At 42.7% G+C, this 23098-nt stretch overlaps 1 protein-coding gene across 3 annotated transcripts in view; it reads right to left on the bottom strand.

Annotated features, from left to right (window-relative positions):
* The window catches only part of cdh8 (cadherin 8), a 75811-nt gene that overhangs the window by 18068 nt on the left and 34645 nt on the right, over positions 1 to 23098 (bottom strand). For all 3 annotated transcript variants that reach the window (XM_072718235.1, XM_023790847.2, XM_023790848.2), the window contains exons 4-6: positions 8459 to 8578; positions 4967 to 5134; positions 4519 to 4706 (exon numbers count right to left, since the gene is read on the bottom strand). In XM_072718235.1, the coding sequence (XP_072574336.1) occupies positions 4519 to 4706; positions 4967 to 5134; positions 8459 to 8578 (476 nt within the window). The remainder of the gene's footprint in view (positions 1 to 4518; positions 4707 to 4966; positions 5135 to 8458; positions 8579 to 23098) is intronic.

Consider the following 23098-nt stretch of genomic DNA (forward strand, 5'->3'; position numbering starts at 1 on the left):
TGTCAGTGTTTTTTCCTGTCCTCCCATATAACGTATTGCATTCATGATAAAACAAAAGAAAAAACACACACAAATGCAATAAAGGAAAACAAAATAAATCTGTTATTTATTGACAATATACAAAATCTCACCTGAAGTAATCAACATGTTATTAATTTGTACACAGGCAACATCTGCTCCGGACAGCGACATTGTTGTAAATAAGGTTAATCTAATATTTTCACAGGAAATCTATTGTAAACTGAAAAGCAATCATGCACAAATGTCATTTGTATGTTTGTTCTTTTCGGAAATATAATTATTTTACCCTGCATTACCATGGCAATTCCAAAGTCATGAGATTCTTCCAAGAAATAATAGGTAGGAAAGGAAATGTCAGGTAACAGGCTGTCTATATTTAATTTGAAGCATTATATATATATATATAAACATATTTTATGGCCACTAGCTTAAATTTGGTATGCACACATTTTTCAGCTTCAGTCAGCTATCAAAGTAAAATACAATATGGTTATTTAATGTCTTGTTTTGTAAGAAAATTTTAGGATTGTTTCTTATCGCATACATGCATAGCTCTCAGTTCAGTATTTGTCATATGTAAAAATGTCACAGTTTTAGTAGCCGGTGACACCATGACAGTCCCTGACCAAGCTCCTTTTCTTCAGAATCACCTCTGGGTGCTTCTATAATACTAGAGTAATGGGATCAAGTCACTTCCTTACTTTATAACTAGGATTTATAGGAAAATCAAAACTGGGCCTAGTCGCTGGAGGCAAAGGGCCGGCTTTGGGAATAAGAGGCGCGAGGCAAGGAAAAAAAAGTCTGTGTTGAAAAAAGAAACAAAATGAGGGAGAGGGGAGCTGTGGAGCAGCCCCAGCTGTGAAGACAGCACAGCTGGGAATCGCCCCCCAATGGGGGAGCTTTGAAGTCCCCACGAGCGGGACTGGGATGCTGGGGTAAGCTAGCTCCTCTATCTGCCCCCAGCCCGAGTATTGCCTATTGAAGCGCCAGTTTCAGCGCCTTCCAGGCCAGGCTAACGGGCCGAGGGCCGAGCCCAAGGGCAGGGGGGCAGCACTTGGGGTCACTGTGACACTCGAGTCAGGTGCTGCGCAGGCGGTAACTGCAGAGCACTGTCTGTCCCTGGAGATCAAGCTTAGGGGCCTGACACTGTCCACAGTGTGAATAAAAAACAGAGAAAAACATGCCAAAAGGCTTGTCTTTTATGATCACACACAAACACCTCTGAGGCACTTTTGAACGCTTCAAATGCAATTTTTGGAAATTTGAAAACTGATGACAGCAGCTATATACAGACACTCCCTGACGTCTTGAGAGAGTGAGGTTCCGACGTACAGCTCGTAAGTCTACTTTGTCGTACGTCGAACATTACGGAGTATCACAAGCATGCGCTAACACCAGAACTTTCACATTTTCCCTTGCCTGCCATTTTATAAGCAATGGTACAGTAACAAACAAACAGGGAAATCAATACTGCAGACACATTTGTTTGTGGACATTGGCTGGCAGCCAAACACCGGACGATGTAAAAGTTAGCAGACCCTGCGCTGTCTTGTGTAGCAGCAGAGGCAGCTAGGCTACAGTACCGATGGCTAAGGGGCTGACTAATGACTGGAAATAATGTAAGTTTAAGATATAGCTTAGTAGGATGATGGCACAATTAGCTATTATTTTTTTATGTCGTTAAACATATATACAGTACTGTTCAAAAGTCTTAGGCAGGAAAAGAAAAGGTTTAAAGCTATTTATCCGATTAGTAAGGGTATATGTGCCCAGAACGGAAGTTTAGTATTAGAACATGTGAAAATTAAGAGTAATACAACAAAGACTTAAAAGAATGACCCCCATTCTCCAAAAAATTACTGACATCTAGTTGAATGGGTAGAAGAACTCAATTCCCCAAATTCTCCTCAGGGGCACCTGGGCCATTCCATGCATTTCTACATTTCACATCTTAAGTCATTAATTTTAAAATGTCAATGAGGTGTTGATTAGCCAAACAAGGTGGGCTGTGGTCGAGTCAAAAACACATGGATGTGTTGGATGATCGATGCAAATCCTTCAGGTGTGGTTTTGAAATGGCCAAGCTGACACACTTTGACAGACATAATATAGTTTTACAGCAACATGAAGATCAGTCGAACATCATTTTCCTAGACTGCCTACAAATGTATATATATATATATATAAATAATTTGATTTTTTTTCCTTTTGCCTTATGAATGATATATCGGCCATATTGGAAATGCTTATCAGTACCAGTAAAGCTTGCGTAAATTTCACCATGAGTGGTGTTTCACCTGCTTCATCCTGGAGCGCTTTAGCTCCCATGCTCTTGGGTCTGTGGCATATAATGAGAAAGCCTCTTGTTCCCATTTCACAATCAGACCTGTTCTGCTTCCGTTCCCTTGGCCCTGGAGGGCCGCCACAGGGTCCAGCCTCCCCCGCTCCCCCCTGGCTACTTGTGGGCTGTATGTAAACGCGAGCCATGTTTGGGGACATCAAAGATCGACCCTGCCTGCTGAAGACAAGAGGGAGCGAAACAGCCCCCTCACCCTCACCAAATGGCCCTGAGGGGGCCCGAGATAAAAAGCTTACACCCTCTGACAACAAAGACTCGCTCTCTGTAGCCTCATACAGATCAATAATTTTAACCTTGCCACAAAGGATCTTTAGATATCTGGCAGCACTTTACACAGCAATATTTGTTAGGGGGGTGTTAGTCAAATTACTCTTTTTAATCCTTTGTTTCGCAAAACTGCGCGTCAGAACATTAAAGGTGACAGTGGACAGGTGCCTCGGTGGTGCCAGATACCGGTTTGGTCACGGGGCAGACGGCTCAGTCATGGAGGAGGACTTTCCCCTGGCTTCTGCTCGTACGTCCTCTGAAACAAACACCTCGCCCTAGGGGGACAGAGTGGAAAATCTGCCGACCGCAAAGTCTTCTCCTCTTGCTCCGTGCCATCCGTGGGGGAGGGACACTTGGCCAAAGCCCATTACCATTCGGCTGCGGGGGACTGGCCATGCGATGAACGGCAACAGCAGGGTCCAGGGACCTCTTGGAACTGTGACTGCAGGTAGTGGTTAAGAGTGTTGACTTGCAACCAAAAGGCTTCTGCGAGCACTAGAAGCTGTCTTGCTGGTTCCTAGTTCACGACACTGAACTGCTGCAGCATACATGTATCAAATAGAGTGTGAAATTTACATTTACGGACACTTTTATCCAAAACAACATATGACTAAGAAAGCAGGACCAGCCAGTTCCTGGAGCAATTGGGGTTAAGGGTCTTGCTCAGAGGCCCCACAGTGAAATCACTGTGCCGAAGCTAGCATTCGAACCGGCAACTTTCTGAACACGGCACAGCATCCTAACCCACTGAGCCACACAACCCCCCCCCACCCCATTGCCACCCGGGTGGCTTTGGGGGCGGCACTGTTGCCTCATATGTCCAGGAATGGGGTGTGAATCCCACCTCCATGGTGGGTGTGGAGCTGGCCTATACTCCCTGCTCTGCGTGGCTTTTCTCTGGGTACTCCAGTTTGCCCTCACAGTCCAAAGACGCACAGTTAGGCTGACTGGCATGGATAAACTGGCAGCTGTGTATGATTGTGAGTGTATGTGCCTTGCAGAGGCCAGGAACCCCATGCAGGCTGCACTCCAGACTTGTTCCCTGAGCTGCTAAGAATTTGTTCCAGCTTCCCCAGTCCAATTCGACCCTGACCAGAATAAATGTTAGGAATATGGATAAATAGAATTGTGATCTGCCTTAACAAGATTAACAATACGTATTTAACAATTCTTATTTTATGTCGGATTTCCAGTTCTAGATTACTTGGGATTCCGTAGTAGTTTACGGAAACTCACCCTCACCCCTCTTTTTTCGTTGAAATTCCTTTGCCAAGGTTTTAATAGCTGTTTTCCTGCTAGCTTTGCCGCCTATGTTTACCGCCTGCTTTATTCTTTTAAACCTAAATCAGGATTTTGTCCGAAGCATATCAGTAAAGCCGTAATGGTCGAGTCTAAGCTCTTGAAGTGAAAGGAATGATATGCCTATGTAGGGTGGCAAATCCACAGATTGCGTGCTTCATGCACAACTTATACGTAGGTGCAAGAATATCGATAGGACAGATATAAACGAGCCAAATATGTAACGTACAAATGTAATATATAAATATAATGTAGAGATATAAATGAGTTTGTTGAAATATTAGTTAAGAACTGCAAGTTGGCAATGAGTCTAATTTCCGTGACTTGAAAATATGCATAGCAGCCTGTTGGGTTGAGGAAGAAGTTGTGAACATTGAAGCTGAATATATTACAGTATGTGCAACATGTGCTATATTCTCTTCACGATGAAATCATTAATCCATAAAGTGTGCAAAATATCTGCTATAATAGCTATGAAGTATCCTGGCTATACATTATTCTAGCCATTTGCCATGCTAGCGATGCACTACACTAGCATCCAGACCAAATATAAGTTTGAGAAAGTCCTATACCTTCTTTAATCGGAGGATTCCTTCCTGTGTCTGAGGATCCGTGGTGATCTCGAAAATGTCCTTCTCATCACCACTGATAATGTTGTAGCTTGACTTGGCATTCTCCCCCAGATCCCGGTCGTTTGCTTTCACTTTTCCCCCAGGCTGGCCGATGCTGAGGTCCTCGGGTATCACAAACTCATACAGACCTACCAGAAAGAATCACCAGTCACATGTACTGTAGTGTATGATACAATTATTGACCCTGTTATTTTTTTCCTTAGCCAAGTGCATGAATTCATGGATAGAATCAATTTAGCTTACTAATTGAGTCATGGTACCACTATTAGGTGTTGCTAATCCAAATGAATACAAAGATACTTTCACTCTCAATAAATAAAACATGTTAATAACTAAGGCATTATTTTTAAATCCCAGGCAAGAAAGGAAGACATTTTCTTGTGTTTACTTTTCGCAAATTTTGGCGGGTTATCGTTGACATCTGTTAGCGTGATGGTGACGGTGGTTGTCCCTGACAACCCTCCCATGTGACCTCCCATATCCTTTGCTTGGATGACAACCAGGTACTCTTCTCTCATCTCTCGATCCATCCCTTGGAGCGCGATTTTAATAACCGCTGAAATGAAACAACCAAACAAACACATTGTACTGATGACTCAACAGCTGATGTGGAAAACAACCAGACAACATCAATACACTAGTGTCAGATTCAGCCAATTGTAAATTATGTTACTAAAACATGTTCTGCTTCTTATATCCCAGTATTCAATATCAAAATATGCTGAAGTTATTTCTAATTCTGATCCTTATGCAGTAATAAATGGAACTGATTATTTTATTCCAACACCTTGCTTTGTTTGTCAATTTAAAATAAGTGTAATTAATTCATCATAATCAATTATAGCCTGTTCCAGGAAAACATAATGCAACAGACTTGATATCATCAATAAAACTAGATATGAAACACAAACAAATTTAGCAATATATTTTTTGCAATTTAAAACAGTTGCATTTAAAACCAAACATATAAATAACATCCCTCTGGATCTATCTAGTGTGCTTAGTAATATCTGCAATAAGAATAGCACCCCTTCCCCAGATAAATAAAAATTTTTGGTCATGTGGATAACATCTGCTGTGTACTTAGCTCAGTGCTACAAATTGGCTTGTTTGTTTATGGAATTTTTATATGCCTGGGGTCGTTTTTAAGTTCTGATTGGCTGAAAATAATGCTGCCTGCCTGCGACAATCTTAAATATTGCATTCAGACGGAAGGAGCCTCATTACTGCAGCATCACAGGACAGGAATATAAAGCTCATCAGCAGATGCGGGTAAATCCGTTTCAAACACAGACACTCGCAGGTTCATCAAATAAATATCAAAACTGAGACAGAACTGAGGAAGTGCTGGATTATGCCAAACTCTCGGTGATATTTACTGTGAGCTGGGCTACGTTTTCTGAATTACATTACGGCTGATTTCCGAATAGAGATTAGCTGTACTAATACGTTGTATTTCGCTGTAAATTGCGGTAAATCTCATGTTAAATGAAGCATACTGCTCTCCACATCAGAGCTATATAAATTATTACTAAAAACTGAATGGCATTTTTCATGAAATAGTGGCAGAGGCCTTTATTTATCTAAGCCACGGGAGTGACAGGCCTTTCTTTGAGGCAGGCTTGTATTAGAGGCAGGCCGTTTTATCTAAGCCATAGGAGTGACAGGCCTTTCTCTGAGGCAGGCTTCTATTAGAAGCAGGCCGTTATTTCTAATTACTTCTGTTACTGCATTGCACTGATAATACAAATTCTATATATGAATGATTAAAACACCACCATTGTGTCTGTTTAAACCTTGTAAAACATACCTGGTACATTTATAGGAAATATTCTCTGAAAACAAACTGTATAATAGTCGATTACAGTACCGGAAGGCCATTAAAATGTTAAGAACTAGCTAGCTAGCAGTACCAGTTACTGCCTTCTAATAGTTAACTTTTCGTTAGTGCCACGTGCATCATACATATAAGATTAATCTGATTTCCTCCTAAACGCTCGTACGACTGCTATAGACCCTTCATAAATAAGCAAACTTTTTTAGGTTATGTTATGGTTATGTTGTTTCTTGATGAATTCCAAAATCTTTGTATAATCATGCGTACAAATGTTTTCTCTATTCCATTTGTACAAAGCCTTTATAAATGAGCCCCCAGGTGCCGACCCACCCTTGTTTTTTTGGCCTGTTTCTGGGGTCTGGCCATTATTAGCTCATGTCGATCATGCCCCCAGCCATTATCTGAGACCCAGCCTTTAATTGAATCCCAGTTTTTATCTTAGGAAATATGGTATGAAAGGTTTGTCACTTTCACTGTATAAATGGTTTCCTGTTTGATTGCTCTGAACGTTCAGTTACCATATAGAGGTGACTGTAGATCTCTGCACCTCTATCTTAATGATAGAGCACGGAAAAAGTGTTTTTTTATTTTTTTTCTGTCCTAGGTATAGCCAAGAATCCCCCACTATACTGACAAAGGCTCAAGTCCCCTCACAGTATTCATCCCGAGCTAAGAGATCACAAGACATATGAAAAGCAGCCGTACCAACATGAGGTCATGCTGGGGAGGGCCCACAGCCCCTCTCCTCAAATCCACCCTCCGTTTCCGTGAAAGCGAAAGCGGGATTTGGGCGGCATTATCGGCATAGAAACTCCAGCTTCGGCATGCCCAGGGAAAAATAATCCAGCCAATTTTTAATAGCATGAAGCGGGGTGTAAATACACTCTCATTTCACTCCACATCCATTACCTCACCCTAATCCTCAAGAATCATAAGTTATTCCCATTAAATAATAATTACCGAGAGACGGGGAAAAAGAAAACACTGATTTTCATGGATGTTTGGATTTTTTTCTGTCCATTTATCAAGTGATGAATTTGACCATAATGTTTACTAAATTATCAGCATTGGTTAATTTCCTGCAGGGGTTGGAGGTGTCAAATGGATTGTTCTGGGTGGGTGTTCTAATGGTGTTTTTTTCCCCCCTACCTTTTATCTTTCATTAACATTCATTAAAACATCTGTCTCATTTGAATGAGCCATCTGCATATATTCAATAATTATGCAAAGTATGCACAATGTTTTCTAAAGGAGGACTCTTTTGTATTTCATTTTCAAGCAAAGGGCTTCCACACATCCAAGTCGAATAATCAAACCAAATAACGCTACAAAAAAGTTATTTTTCAAGTATAGGATAGGTAAAAAAAAGAAAAGAAAAAAAATATTTTGTGTTACTTGATCTGATCTATTCTCTTTTTATTTTTCAAATCACGATCTTTTAATTTCCATTTAATTGCTTGTTAATGTAATTTTACATTATTTAATCATGCTGCTTGCAGACACAGTTAACAAGTCTGCAGAAAATGTAATTTAAAAACGAAGCCAAGGTTAAATATGAGGCAGGCAGACTACAAATATAATTTAAAGATAATCAGGCTATTAGAATTGTCGGAGCATACCAATGGTCGGAAAACCTATCTCTGTCCATACTCTCTAGTCTATATCTGGTTCTAGCAAGTAAATAGTAGAATTTATGTTTCATAAGATGGTGTGAATTAAAACTGGTGCTATTTGTTTTCCATTGCCATCTAGGAACCTGTTGCAAAAGAGTGTACCTTATTGAACACATGGCTATTTTCATTTTTATGTTCCTTAATTCCTTCTTTGATATGAAAAGGATTCGTATAGATGCTGACCTTAGATACCCACCCTGTCATTTTTCAATACAACCACTTCAGGATACTACAGTCAAAGTAGACCCTTGTTATTGTGTGACTGGCTCAGACTGTGGATTCTAGGGGAGTAATTGGTTGTCGAAAAGCAAAGCTCTCAGTACTCTCCCTGAAGATGCCTTCACCGGTCCCACTGCTGTACCTTACTCACCTGTGTTGGGATCGATGGAGAAGTACGGCTGCCCCTCTAAGATGCTGTACACCAGCCTGGCGCTGTTCCCATACACTGGGTCGTCCGCGTCTGTAGCTGTCACCTTTGTGACGGACGTGCCTGTTGGATGAAAGGACAGGAAAATTTAAAAAAAACCACAGCTGGACATCAAACACCAGCCACTCACCTACACGCCCTAAAAAATGATAATGTGTTTCTAGCTACTCAAAATGACTTTCAAGAACCCATAAAATTGCTCATTATTGATTTATAATTATGGCAAATATGTTACCTGGCACACAGGACATATCTCTACTATAGATATACTTAATGTAAATCCTGGCCCTAACACAGTAGACTGTTTACAGGCCTTTCAACTCTCGTCAAAACACAACAACCCTGATACTTTAGAACCAACAGTACTGTTTAAAAAAAGATGAATTTGGTGAGTGAGTTAGTGTACGGAGGGTGTCCGAGACAAAAGGATATTGAAGTTTAGTGTTTCTTTCATCTATTTAGAGTCCCTTATGGAAAACATGTACAGTGAAAGTGAGAGGACTCCTGTAAGTCAGCCCTGTCTGATACAAATCTGCTGAACTGTTGCCATCAATATGAAGGTGTCAATATACAGGGTCTAAGCTCGGAAAGTCCATCATTCCCTAGCGAAAGCCATATAACTGAGAACGTTCAGGAGCTGCAGTAAATCTTCCCAGGAGTGGAGATCAAAGAGCGAGACGAAGCATCATCCAGGAAGTCAACAGAAAAATATTAAGGGATCTCTCTCTTCAGCTGAGCCCACTGTTCGCGAATCCATTATCTGAAAGACCCTGGGCGAAACAGGGAACACATCACTGCTTCTTTCCAGCCAAAATCCACCTCAAGAGATATGGAATTATGTTCTTTGAACAGATTAATCAAAAGTGTAACTTTATGGCCAGCATGGAGCCGATTATATTCGGCAAAAGCCAAACAGCACATTCCAGAGTGAGGACTTCATTCAGATGGTCATGCTTGGCTGTGGACCCATCATTGTTTGAGGATCATTGGATGCGACAGGAACCATGGATTCTGCTGGGGACTTTTTTTTTTTTAACAAAATAAATGACATAAGTATAATTACTTTCATTTAGTCAGGCTCCCTCTGCTTTTCTTTGAATAACACAAAAATAAAATCATAAACTTATCCCAACCTAACCTAATTTACCACAATCTATTAACTTGCTGTTTCTCAAACGTTGAATCAACAGACCGGTAAGTATCCTCTCATGCTGTTAAAAAAATACTCCAGACTGAGAGTATTTTCATGTTGCACCATGTTGATTACGCATTATCACACAGATCAGTATTTGGAATGGGCAAAAAAAAAAAAACAAGATTGTGTTAAAAAGTTTTACTCTTGGTGGGATGCTATATAAATACTCTGCAGTCACCAAATACACAAGGTAATAAATTACTCTCCTGATTCTGTTCTTTTGTAAAACAACAGTGGATTAATCAGTTTATTTTTTCTCACTTGTTCCACATGATTGCCCTTCAGCAGTAGCTGAAAAACTGCTCGTAATTACAATCTGAGAGGGGTATGTTTATTAGGCAGCATGCGGAGAGGGAGTAAGGGGCCATGTTCCAGTTGTGTGGCTTCAACCCAAACTGTAGGAAGGGGGAAAAAAAATCAGTTAACAGATTTTAAATGAACAACGTGACAAACAACCCAACCTCAATGACTCTGTAACCCCTCGTCAGCAGCCAATGGCTGGAAGTAGAAAAAAAAAAATCAGAAAGAGCTGACAGTCCAGATGGTATGGTAATTGTTTGTAAAGGATATTCTTTGGTGTTCTAACAGCTCTACTAAGTGCTAAGCGGTCACAAGATGTGCCCAGCTACGCTGCAGGTATCCAAAACTTTTTATGAAGAAAGGCAGGAATTTTGGAGGGGCGCGGGATTGGTTCGAAATGGCCCGAGAAGTTTGGAGCTCCCGACGCCATTGGCTATTCAGATTCCAGCCACGTTGCCTTGAAGAGCCCCTTTCTTGCAGGCGAAGAGGTGAGCATCAACAATTCTGGGATAGACTCACCTTTCCAGCCCTCAAGCAAAGTGGTTTGGAAGGCCTTTGAAGATACGGTGGATCGGAAACTGGATTTTGTGAGGGCAGATGCTGGGAGGATGCAGAAATAATATAGATCTCGCAGGCATTGTCTTCATGTGTCCAGGGGGCCAAGAAACGCTATTTCACTTTAACCCTTGACCTAATAGAACAAAATCTTACTCAATTTTCCAGAATAAAACCATAACTCATTGTAAAACTGAAAAACAACACTCCTGTCCCACATGCAAGTGTAAACTGTGCTACACCATCCGCCACACCATTCACAGTACAGTCGCATCCTGACCCGTGGACCTGGTGTAGACCAGTGGAGCAATTATTTATGACTGAGATCCCATCAAGAGTCCCCTTTAGGGAGATGTGTTTTTGTGAGTAATTTCTTCATCTTTACTGTGCAGACGAGCACAGTGTTAAATCATGCTGGGATTCACCTCTGACTTGCAACTTCCGGCTTGTTATCTGGTGTCAGACCTGCTCCACATACAGTGTGCGCTCTGCGTGTGCCGACACATGCTTGTATGTAAAATCGGCTGCACCGTGGTTGTTCTTCATTCTGTGGCATCCATAACATTCACTTCGACAGGACAGTAAAAGCGGGGATGAAATGGCTCGGTTCTTTAGCAAAGAAAATGCTGTATCCATAAAATAACTAATAGACACCAATACACAGAAGCACAGTGGACATTAGTCCTGAAAATAGAAGCTTGCCACAGATAGGGCTGCACTTTGCAGTGGAAAATAAGCTCATCTTATTGGACAAACCGTTCGATGTAATTCCAGGAGGGCCTAACATACCCTCGTTTTTCGCATTACCTACAACACTTGCTAAACACACAAAATCTATCGCCAAAGCTTCTATACACTGAAATCGATGTTTGTTCATTGTCTGCTTCTTTGATAGGTCTAAAACAGGACAATAACATAATCTCGCAGAGGTTATGGAAATTTCACTGAATGGTCTCAGAAGATCAAGTAGCACCATGCTTTTGAGCAAGTAGTTTAGTTGGTCCGTCATGCATCATAAAAATGAGTAAGAATGTAAAAAGAGAATATAAAAATAGATCATCCACCTTCTTTTCACTTATTCTGGTTAGGTTGGAGGCAGCATAGGGTAAGGAAAGGCTACACCTTGGATGAGGTGCACGTTCATCATACTGATTCTTAGACAACATACTGTAGTACTGCTGAGTATTAATCAGTGTGCTTGGATTTACTTTTTTCCCCAGGTAGAATACAGCCACATTCCCAAACTCAACAACTAAACAAGAACTCTCATGCCAATAGATTCAATTATTCATTTTCTACATTAAAACGCCATCGCTGAGGACCCATTACAGTTTAGCAAACCATTTGACAAAGCAGGAGACTTTGGCACTAAAACCCAACCTGCGTGCAGCCTGGTATTTAAACATACAGGACTGGAGTCAGCAGAGTGTGAAACAATGTGCGGTGGCAAGAGGAGGAAATTAAAGGCAGAAAATGGAAATCAGGTCCGCAGAATTGCACTTGGAGAAAACACGGCACAGAGGACAAGGTGGGGAGAGGAGGGAGGGGCCGAGGGGATGGAATATTCCAGAACTATATGTACAAGCATCCGTGCTTACAAACCATCAACTAATGCAGTTTCCTCACTACTACTACTGCTACTAATAATAATAATAGACATTGTCTGTGTTTTTCCAATTGATGAACTACAAGATGAATAACCAGAAAATATTTCACATGGTCTCTGAGTCTCGAAAATCGACAAACAATATACGACATGAAATGGAATTGTTTCCAAACGTAAAATAGCGTACCTGGAACAAAACGAAGGGTACTGTTATTGTGGTGCATATGAGGAGTGAAATAAGTACTAAACAAAAGAATAGAAAAAAGAACCTGCAAGCAGTGAACCATGAAATAGCTCGCCCCCCAACCTAAATCCTCCTTACTCTCTCCTCACTCTGAGGTGAAATTCTTTAAAAAATGAGGGATTGCAGACACTCCTTCATGTGGCACTGTTTCAAATCAGAACAGATTAGCTTGTCCTTCTTCAATATTGTACAGAGGTTCCCTGTACTCTCAGCTGAGGGGACTATGGGCTCTTCTGCGCCCTGATGGTTTGGGGGAAACTCGATTGGCAGAATATTGTGTCTGGCTGCATTTCGTGTTTCGTACTGCAGGTGCAGTGACAGTAGTGTAGCGGCTATAAAGTTCTGGAGATTAGAGTGGGGAAAACCGGTTTAGGAATAACAGCCAAAGTAGATTCTGGTCCACTAAACAGACTCGGTCCATCTCAGGGGTGCCATAGCAAGACATCTCTGAGGTGAATCGACTGATGTGCTCAGTCACCTCACTGACATTTATCCCCACGCATACAACGTGTAAGTGGTTGTTTTTGAGAATGTTGAGTTAGTTGAATAAGTCTAGTTTATCCTTCTGCCTTATAAGATTTGTTCCCTCGGGGCCTCTTCTCACTCTTTCTACAGTGTCGCCTGATCTGCTTAAAACGTTCGACAGCAACCGAGCTGCCAACGATCTCCCCACCTTCTTATTTGTACGATAGCAGTCCGCAGCCAGGGAAATCCACTCTCGCATTACAATCTCCTGCATGTGAAATGGTTACCTGCACCTCATAATTACAGTTTCAATCCCAGATGAGGTGCTTTTCAGCCATTATGCCCTAATCCCATGGCTGTTAAAGAGAACGCCAGCAGAGAGTATCCTAAGCATGATGAATTAGGCAGGTGCACATATATATCTTTGTAACAATGTAAGTATTGAGCCATGGACTCACACTTCCAGGGTTGTGGGCGGAGTTTACACGATCACCTTGCATCTGCATGGATCATCAAGTATTTCTTTGCTTTCACAAAGAGCCCCCGGATGCAGTGAAGGATTTTTTTTTTTTTGTTTTTGGGGAAAAAAGGTGGACTATGGGGGAGAAATCGATACAGAACTTCAAGAAGAGACGTGCAACGACAGCAGGGATGACACCTCGCCAGTAGCGAGGAGCCTCCGTCTTGCGCTTTTCGGCTCAGAGATCCTACCTGGCTCGGCCTTGTTTACCGCGCAGTTGACGGACCCAGCGGAGTGCCAGCGGGACCTCAGCCGGAGCCCCCTCTATGGGGGCTCGCCTGTCAGGAGCAGCGCACAAGCCTCATGTTTATGCATACGGGCGCCCAAGCGTGGACGAGCAGACCGCCACCCTATAGAGCTCCGGATCATCTTTGCGGCAAACAGACACGCAACACCCCAATAATGTTGCAGCTATGCGACAGCAGCGGGATGATGCAAGTCAGGATTGTCCGGCAATTATGCCACGGCGAGGAAGGAACTGTGGCGGAGTAGCTTGCAGATCCCATCTGGGGCTTCAGGGTGGTTTGAAGCTAAGGTGTTTACTTAATGCACATCCTGAGATGAATCCCTTTAAAAAGCATAGTTGGGTACCGTTTTATTTCTTAAGAGGCGTTCCTTCATATTTAAAATCATTAAGCTGAAGGATAACGCATGTCTGGAATGTTGTCATCGGCGGGCAAGTGCCGATCGATAATCGTCAATCACGTAAATTATATAAATAATAATGAGCATAGAAAACTGCCGCTGGCTAATTATGGTGACAGTGGCACTGCTGTCTTGCCGCGTCCTGTAGATCGCAGTATTTCCTCAAAGGGCACTCGGCACAAAGGCCAATGCCATTCGAGTGAGCACTTATCTTGCGGCCCCAGCCTGCCTGATGCACTGCCCGTAATGAGATCGGGATTACTGTCATTATTACTGCTGGCGTGACGGTGCCAAGCGGAACCTCTTATTTACCCGATTATAAATACGAAACATTCCCATGCTCAGGATTTAAGAACTGAGTAAAAGAAGATATATATATCTATATATATATATATCTATATATATATATATATATATATATATATATATATATATATATATATATATATAGGCTATATATATATACACACACATAAAGATATATAGTAGGGAAACACTAAACATGTGATCTTTCTTCTTCAAGTAAGTCTGTATTGTGATTCATACGCTATTCTAAAATAGTGGAGACTGCAAACAGAAGGATGGTTAGTTTCTTAAACATCAATCCTTGTTGCAGTTATTCAGTTGATTTTTCAGTGCGTGTTAAACAGTGCATGCACATATTAACTGAAATCCTCATGTGCCTTTCTTTTTGGTTTTTAGTACTATAATTAACTATTTCTAATAAAATAAGATGATAATCAGTGAGGCAAACTAATAATCAGCTGGAAATGTTTAATGAAGAGCATCCTTCCATCCAGGTCAGGATATTTGGGGGGGGTGGGGGTGGGGGGGTGTTGGCTGAAGTCTATGCCAGGCAGCATAGGGCTGCAATACAACCTGGACAAGATGCCAGACCATCACAGGGTACATAGATTTTTGGCAATAAACCAATCTGCATGGTTAGGTCACGCACAGAACAGAGCAGGGACTCAGTCCCCAGCTCTGGGCTTGTGAGGCAGCAGCGCTAACCACTGAACTACTGTGCCACCCAAAGGAACTCGCCAACATTTTTGCTTAAGATTTGAGTTAATTGGAAGTCCTCAAACTAGCCAGTGCCAGCAATGCATATGTGTGTGTGCACTGTTGTGTAGGCATATGCGCTTCCATGTGAAATAGTGAGTTCAACAACACAGGTAAACCAATGGCTTTGAAATCCATTCAGCCAAGTGTTGTCTATTCTTATACAAAGGCAAACATATTCACACCTGAATTACTGGCACATTTGTTGGGAAATGAAGGGGGAGAGGAGATGGCAGCCCTGATGAAGTATGCACTTTACATCTGTCGAAGTGCACCAATGGTGTCCTCATATGGTACGATATCATCACAGAAGTCCCTCCCGGGCTATATTTATGGATACGGGGACACACTGCATGTTTAGCTACAAAAACCGATATGATGGAGTGATATTAACGAGCGAACTTTTTCATCCTTCATCCAGAGAGGAGCAATTTACACTCAGGCACCTGGGCTAATGTGATTTAGCGTGTGGCCGACGACAGGAGAGGGATGCTCTCGTGGCGTGGTTTATCAACTGACACGGAGCGTGACAGCCGTCATGCACGTCTACATTAAGACGGTAACGTAGAATCTCTTCCTACTGATCGTTCCTGATAATAGAGCTAAAATGTACGTAAAAGCCAGCATTTATGCTGTGAAATGCAGCCGGAGGGACACAAAAGATGATGAGTGGTTAACATTCACCATCAGCGATCAGATCTGGCCTATTTACGCGGTAAATAAAAATGCCGTCGGATCTAAGCTACGTAGGATATGTGGGCTAAGGAAATGAAAATAATCTCCTGGCAATATAGTTGCCTGTGTCTTGCAACGCAAACGGGTGGGTGTTCGGAAAGGAATTTTAAGTTTAAGCACCGCCACCTCCAGATCCCTCCCTCAATAGCAAGGAAACAAAAACACTGTCAGAGTCAGTTTATCAATTAATAGCTTCTCATAAGGGAGAGAGGCAGCCCTTAAGTAAATGAGCGGGAAGTTGGAGGCGTGCGGGGAGGAATGACAGATGATGGAGCGCTACATGAAGGAGAGGCAGCGAAGTGTGGGTTCTGACAAGCTGCCTTCACAATGCAAACAATTAAAAGTGTCCTTTGTAAACCACTGATGGCAGCCTGAGATAACCGCCATTTTCTCGGTTGTTGTGCCAGTAATGTGTTTTAATTAGCTCCCCGGGAGAAGTGGAACATAGACACCTAGTCTAAGGGCCACTTCGAGGCCTGTAGTAACTCCTGTTTCTGGAATTCCGGAATAAACCGTCATAGGCTCGGCATGTTCTTGTGCTCCTTCTGACGTAGTGCATGTGAGCTTGCTTGAGCGGCTAGCTTGCTGTTAGGGTCATGATAAGAGCTGATGTAATTACCACGCCAATGGCTATGAATCAAAGGTATACTAAACACAAGCTATGAAGTATTACTCTGGAAAAAAAAACCCAAAACAAAACAAAAACAACTGAAAATGAAGCAATTGTCCTAGTACTATCGTTGCATAGTGCATAGGTATTTATCTATTTGTGTAGCGTACATCCTACAGAATTGCCATCTATGTAGCTGCCAGAAGTAAACACTAACTTAATGGCAACAAATCACAATAATTTTTGAGTTTTTCGTTGGACCCCATCCAACTTGAAACAACAACACAGGCCGCCCGAGTATCGTAGAAAACCACCACAAGAACATCCCATAATCCCTGTATATAAATCTCACTCTCCAAGCATAAAAAGAGAAGGGATGAAAGATGGGGATCATCATTAGTATATTATATCCAGCATATACAATATGTTAAAATGGCCCCTGATACCGGAGTGAAACCAAGGTGAGAAAAAATGGCTGAATCGGTATATGACAGAAACCATAAAAGCTAATTACACCCGGAAAAGCTATCCTAGAATATATAGCCCAATAAAATGCAGCGTTGACGCATCGTTCTCTGGTCCTGGGGACAGCCTGCCCTGCAGGGTGTTTTTCAGAACCTCGAGCCAACGTTTATTGAGGCAGGAAAGCCAGCCAATGAGGGGACACCTTGGTGGGTGGGGGGGGGGGGGGTTCCACACAACTAAAGATAATGGGGACGTTTCTGCTCATAAAGACTGGAGAATGTGAGGCATCATTGCATATATTGAGAAATTACACCAGCAAAGCCCAGGAGACACTTTTTTCTATACTCATGACCGGAGTACTTAATCTGAATTGCTTTTGTAGGTGGTTTGCTGCATTAATGCGCGCAGGTATAAAAACGTGAGCGTTGTCGGGATCTTCAGAAAAGAGATCCAGGCAAACAAATAAGGGAAGAGCCTTCTGTCGGCATTTGAGGGATTAACCATTTCATTTTTGCACCTCAGAGGGGCAAAATGAAAGGGCAAACACTCTGTAACTACATGGACGAAAGCATCTGTCTGGCTCATGGAGGCCTTGTGGCACCTGCTGCCCTGCCATTCGTCATGCAGAACACACACACACACACACACACACACACACACACAAACAGGTTTGCAATTATATCTTTGAGGGGACTCTCCACTCATTTCTGTGGGAAAACCTCTTATCCCAAAATGAAGACCTTAACTTTGACCCAGCCATAACCTTAACCATAATTAACCAAACAATAAATGAGACACACACACAATGTGGCACAGATTTAGAAGAGAAATAAGACCATAAACAGCCAAAAGATCCTCCATATTGCTTCATTGGTTCTAGATTGACATGTCATACAGTATGTTACTGATGTTAATATTTTATGCAGTATTCTGAGACCAGACATAAGTAGCCAGATAAAATGTTTTTTTTCTTCTTATTTACTTTAAAGGCAGTAAAGCTCTTCAACCTCACGGCCACAATAACTCAGTGAGTTTCTCCTGGAAGAGGGTCTCTAAGACTGCTCCGAGGTCAGATTTAACCAGTCACCATTAAGCAAGTTCTTCCTGTAAGATTTGTCTACACCTGCATTGCGGCCACATTCAACAGCTCACAAAAGAAAATCCTTTAAGCGATGGTCACCCTGACCCAATCCTCCAACTGCTGATGGAGACTTTCCGGAGTGGTAACCTCAACGTGTATTTCCAGACCCAAAGGTCGGGCGAATCTATATCCCGCCTCTGGGCTGAAGAGGCCACAGCTGATATATCGCTCCCAGCGTGACACTTATGAAACACTCCGATGCAGAGATGCAACTGTTAAACGGCAAAGAGATGGCAGATCTTCTCTTGAAGGACTACGGACTACAGGTTTTAGAGGGGAAAATGGTAGTAACACAAACAGAAACGCTCATCAGCCTGCAGTCAAAAGAACCACCATCACCTTCATCATCCTATCACCAGTGGCAGTATTTCACACCACTCAAGCAACGCATCTGTTTGGGGGCCCTGAAGTTTGGAGGGAGGACAGAAAGTCAGAAAACGTTAAGCAGCACATTCCGCTAACCAGCTAGCTAGCTACGATCTTCTGACTCTGCCTGCTAGCTGTTTATTTAGTTTTTGAAACATTTGGGGGGGGGCGCTTAAGTGCGACCACAAAAACGACAAATCTTACACCAGTTTTGTATATATACCGCATACAAACATGACAGCCAAAGCCACCATAGTGGCACTAGCTACACACTGACAGTGCGGTACTCTCACAGCCTCTGCTAATGGGACCAGAGGGAAGTCTACCAGACAAGATGGATTATAAGATGTGGAAGCTGTACTTGTTTCATTTTCAGATGACCTTGCCTTGCAATCCCTTATCCTTCCTTTCTCTACAGCGCGGGTCGCATTTGTCCGCACGCGCATTTCGCCTGCATGATGAATATAACCTCCTTCTGTGTTTCTGTGAGAGCGGATCAGCTGCTCTCGTTCGCTCTGGTTCTTCGCTGGGATGCTGCAGGACGTGTCCAGAGAGAAGGTGGCTTCTGTAATTTCTGTGCGTTTATTCAATTACAAAAGGAAACCCCTTGTACCCTTCATTTGTGCTTGACCACGTAACAGGGCACAGCTGTGCATAGCCACTTTGAGATGATATCCAGCCTCTTATAAAGAGGCCTTACTGGGACAAGAAGCCTGCAGGCAGATGAAATCAGACAAAATAAAGCTCTTCAATCCCACGGCCACAATAAGTGAGGATCTCCTGGAAGAGGGTGTCCAAGACTGCTCCGAGGTCAGATTTAACCAGTCACCATTAAGCAAGTTCTTCCTGTAAGAGTTGTACACACTTGCAATGCAGATACTAACAAAAGAAAACCCTTCAAACGATGTTCACCCTGACCCAATTCTCCAACCGCTGAGACGTTCCGGAGTGGTAACCTCAAAGTGTATTTCCAGACCCAAAGTCCATTTAGTACCTTTATATTGATGCACTGATGTAAAAATGTTGACCAATACCAATATTCTTCTGTCCATTATTACCAATACTTATAACCAATGCCAGTAACCGTCTAACCCCTGAGCTTCACCAAACTTCTTAAGACCCTGTCTGTAGCAGCCACATCATATAATGTAAGCAGTGAGACGTCACTGATATACAGTAGTGAAGCTCTAAGTGGTATAGTGAAGCCGTAGTGAAGCTCTAAGTGGTAAATGAATCGACAAAATCCCTCATCTTCTATTACAGAAAATGGCTCACAAAATGGCTTGCCCAATGTAATCATCTCTGATATTTAAGTAGTTATGTATTTAGCTCTGGTGCTGCTAACGTTAATTATTGATAAAATCTAAATATCAGCCAGCAATATCAAACAAGACTGACACGTCGGACCATATCTTGATTTTTAACATACGGCGGTTGATACCGAAATGTTAACCAATATATCGTGCATCTCTACCTGTTTCCATAGTGTCCCACTCTCAATAATGTATACATCATCAAACCTCTGCTTAAGCTAGCGCTTCAAAAATATCTGGGAAATAAATAAACAAACAAACAGACAGACAAACAAATAAATAAATAAATATAAAGTAATCAGAGCTTTTAATTTGGGCCGGGAATGCCAAATGCCTATAGGAATACACAGCTACAGTGTGTAACTCTTTCCATTAATAATTCAAGAAGAAGGATTTGGGGGGGGGGGATGCTGGGGATGGGATGCAAGGCTCCAGCACACGCCTCCACAACAACCGGCCCCATTAGCAGTGGCGGGAGCCGCGGCAACCACGACACGTGTGCCCACATGGGCTCACGCACACTCCCCCCAATACACATGAGCATCGTTTTACAGAGATCTGGGGGAAGAACAGAGGATAAAAGGACCCCATTAAATATCCACAATACCCCGATACATAATTGATTTCCTCCGACTGCAGAGCAGCGGCAGAAGTGCAGCCCGACATCCTATCAGATGAAAGTAGTTGTCTCGGGGCCGGGGGTAACACAGGCCCTAGTCCCTGTATGCCTGGGGCCCGCCTAGTGTCACATGCCTCCGGTACAAGCAAGCTGCCCCCCCCCTTCCATCCATAACAGGTACTGTCCCACATGCCTGCATCGCTGTCGTGCCGACATGCTTTTCTGGATAATTATTCCCCATTCTCTTCGATCCTTCTTTGGAAGTCTCACGCAGGTACGCCCCCTGGGGGGGGACCTTTTGAGTGGGGATTGGGTGAGAGGCATGTAGACCTCTGCAATAATCACACCGTCACAGAGGATCAAGCTTACATTTCCAGCCGTCTCTGTGCACACACACACACGCACACACACACATATATGTGTGTGTGTGCGTGTGTACTGTGTTCATTACAGTAAAAGCTACATGGGGGGGGGGGGGGACAGTTCAAGTGATTAATTTGCTTCCCTTTTATCACTTTTCCCCCTGGATGCCAATGAAAGGGTGACTTTTCAAAAGCAATACAGAGAGGCTTTGTGTTGGGCACTCGACCAATCACCTGCGCCGACAGTCTTATGCAGAACGCATTGAATGGCTTCATTACCTGGCAGCCTGTTCTTTTAATTTATTTTTTTAACCTCTTTTTCTCCCAGGAATACAAGGCAAGGTATTTAGGAGTATGACAAGGAGAAACCTCTGCCTCATAGATCCAGGCAAATTACACCTAAGCACCACCATCACTTTCAAACAGAAGAAACCAAAACTGTATTTCATAAACATGTGAGGATGCATGAATCATAACACACCACCATCAGGAGACACTGGGAAAAATTCTTTTCTTAGAGCTTGGAGATAAGTACCAATTTGTCGCCTCGAACCTCCTACACGGGCTTCAAACATGTTCATTCCAGTACCAGAAGAAGACTCTCAACTTAATTTACTTTGATAAGGAGCATCGAAAATAGTAAATGGTACCACAGGTGCAGGGAAACGTTATTTTGCGTAGTGGTGCATTTGGTTTTGAGCATATCTGCATCTTGAATGATTCTCTCTATAAACAATCATATTAATAACGAGTCAACACTGTTTACAATAAACATACAGTTTGGCCCTTTTATGCATGTCCATGTTTTTGTTTTTTTTGTATAAATACATCAATATATGCTCCGACAGACAGATGCACAAAATGGGAGGAGTGGAGGAAAAAAAAGAAAGAAAAAGAGAAGCAAACAGGCTAAGTGGCTATTTAAAGTGAGACCGATCTTGCTGGAAGCACCATCTGCCCCTCTGGGCTCCCAATCTCCCCAAAGTCAATGGAAGAAAGGGGGCAGAGGGGCAGATTGGGTGCCCCCCTTGCCCCAGCACAGGGAGATGCACACCTGGACGGCAGCAGTGGCTCCACAATCACATGCCAGCGAGGGCATTTAAAGGGCCAGCAGCCGGTGACCCACGCGTGACCAGCTGGTACGCTTAAAGAGCTCAGCTCCTCCTCCAGCGTCCCAGAGGTGGCACACCGGTTATTAAGCCGGACTTGTGACCGAAAGGCCAAGGGGGTCGAGTTTCAGGTTCCTGGTTTTGTCTTCAGCAAAACAGACCTCAGCTGGGTCATAGTAAATATGGCATCAGCTTTGGCGTGAGACTGCTGACTGTGAGCTGAGATCAGACGGTGCAGAGACTTTGAGGGGCAGGTGTGTATAACATATAATATGTCTGGACTGGAGGGGTCCTGCTTGGTAAATTTTGCATGATCGTCAGTGATTGAAAGTGGGCACTCAGTAAAATTTGCGGACGGGCGGGGGAGGGGAGCCTTGGTAAAATTCAAAAAGGTTCAATCTTTCGTGCAAATTGGCCAGACCCCACCAGCCCCCCACCCCCGCAGATCCCTGGTTGAGATTCTGTGAGACGGAGGTGTTGGGCATCTGGGTGACATTAGTGATGATCACCTTCATTGGCTTCACCTCTGCCCAGCTACCCATCTCCTTTTATCTCCAGGCTCTACAGAATAAGCACCAAGATTCCAAAATCTCGATGAGCCTTCCCAGAACCCAGAAGCCGACGCGGACTCGCTCCCCAGTACGTTTCCTGCATGTCGATGCTGAAACAGCTGTCTTGTTTTTGTTGAATAAAACAATATAAATACATTTTGGTAAACTGGAAAATCACTGATGCATGAAAAATGTCTTACATATTTATATTCTCTTTATTACTGTTTCTTGCACTACGACCAACGAGATTGAAATTTCATCTCAATATATGACCCATGCATCACATAGCTGAAGATGACAATGAAGACACACTGACTTTGAAACATTATCCTGTTGTTTTGAGTATGAAAAGCCCTCGGAAGTTGAATATTAATACTTTGGCTGTCTTTGGATTTTAGTTTTTGAGATAGAGATTTATAAAAAAAATCCAACGGATACATAAGTGCAGATTAATGAATGAATCGGACAGATGTTACTTAGCACAGAGATAAACAAAAGCTCAGCTGGCCCACCAAAACTGCTAGAAATATTATTTGTGTGCATCTAGATTGCTCTGAACTGTGCACCGTGTGTGTATGTGTGTGTGTGTGTGAACATATTGCTTTTATTTTGACCTTGTTGGGACATTTTTCCGGCCCCCACCAAGGAAAACACTATTTTATAAAAGGTTTTTTACATTTTTCAAGTCCCTGCAATATAAATCTAATTTTTTATAAAAAT

The sequence above is a fragment of the Paramormyrops kingsleyae genome, chromosome 11 (genome assembly GCF_048594095.1).
Source record: "Paramormyrops kingsleyae isolate MSU_618 chromosome 11, PKINGS_0.4, whole genome shotgun sequence".
NCBI classification, from domain to species: domain Eukaryota; kingdom Metazoa; phylum Chordata; class Actinopteri; order Osteoglossiformes; family Mormyridae; genus Paramormyrops; species Paramormyrops kingsleyae.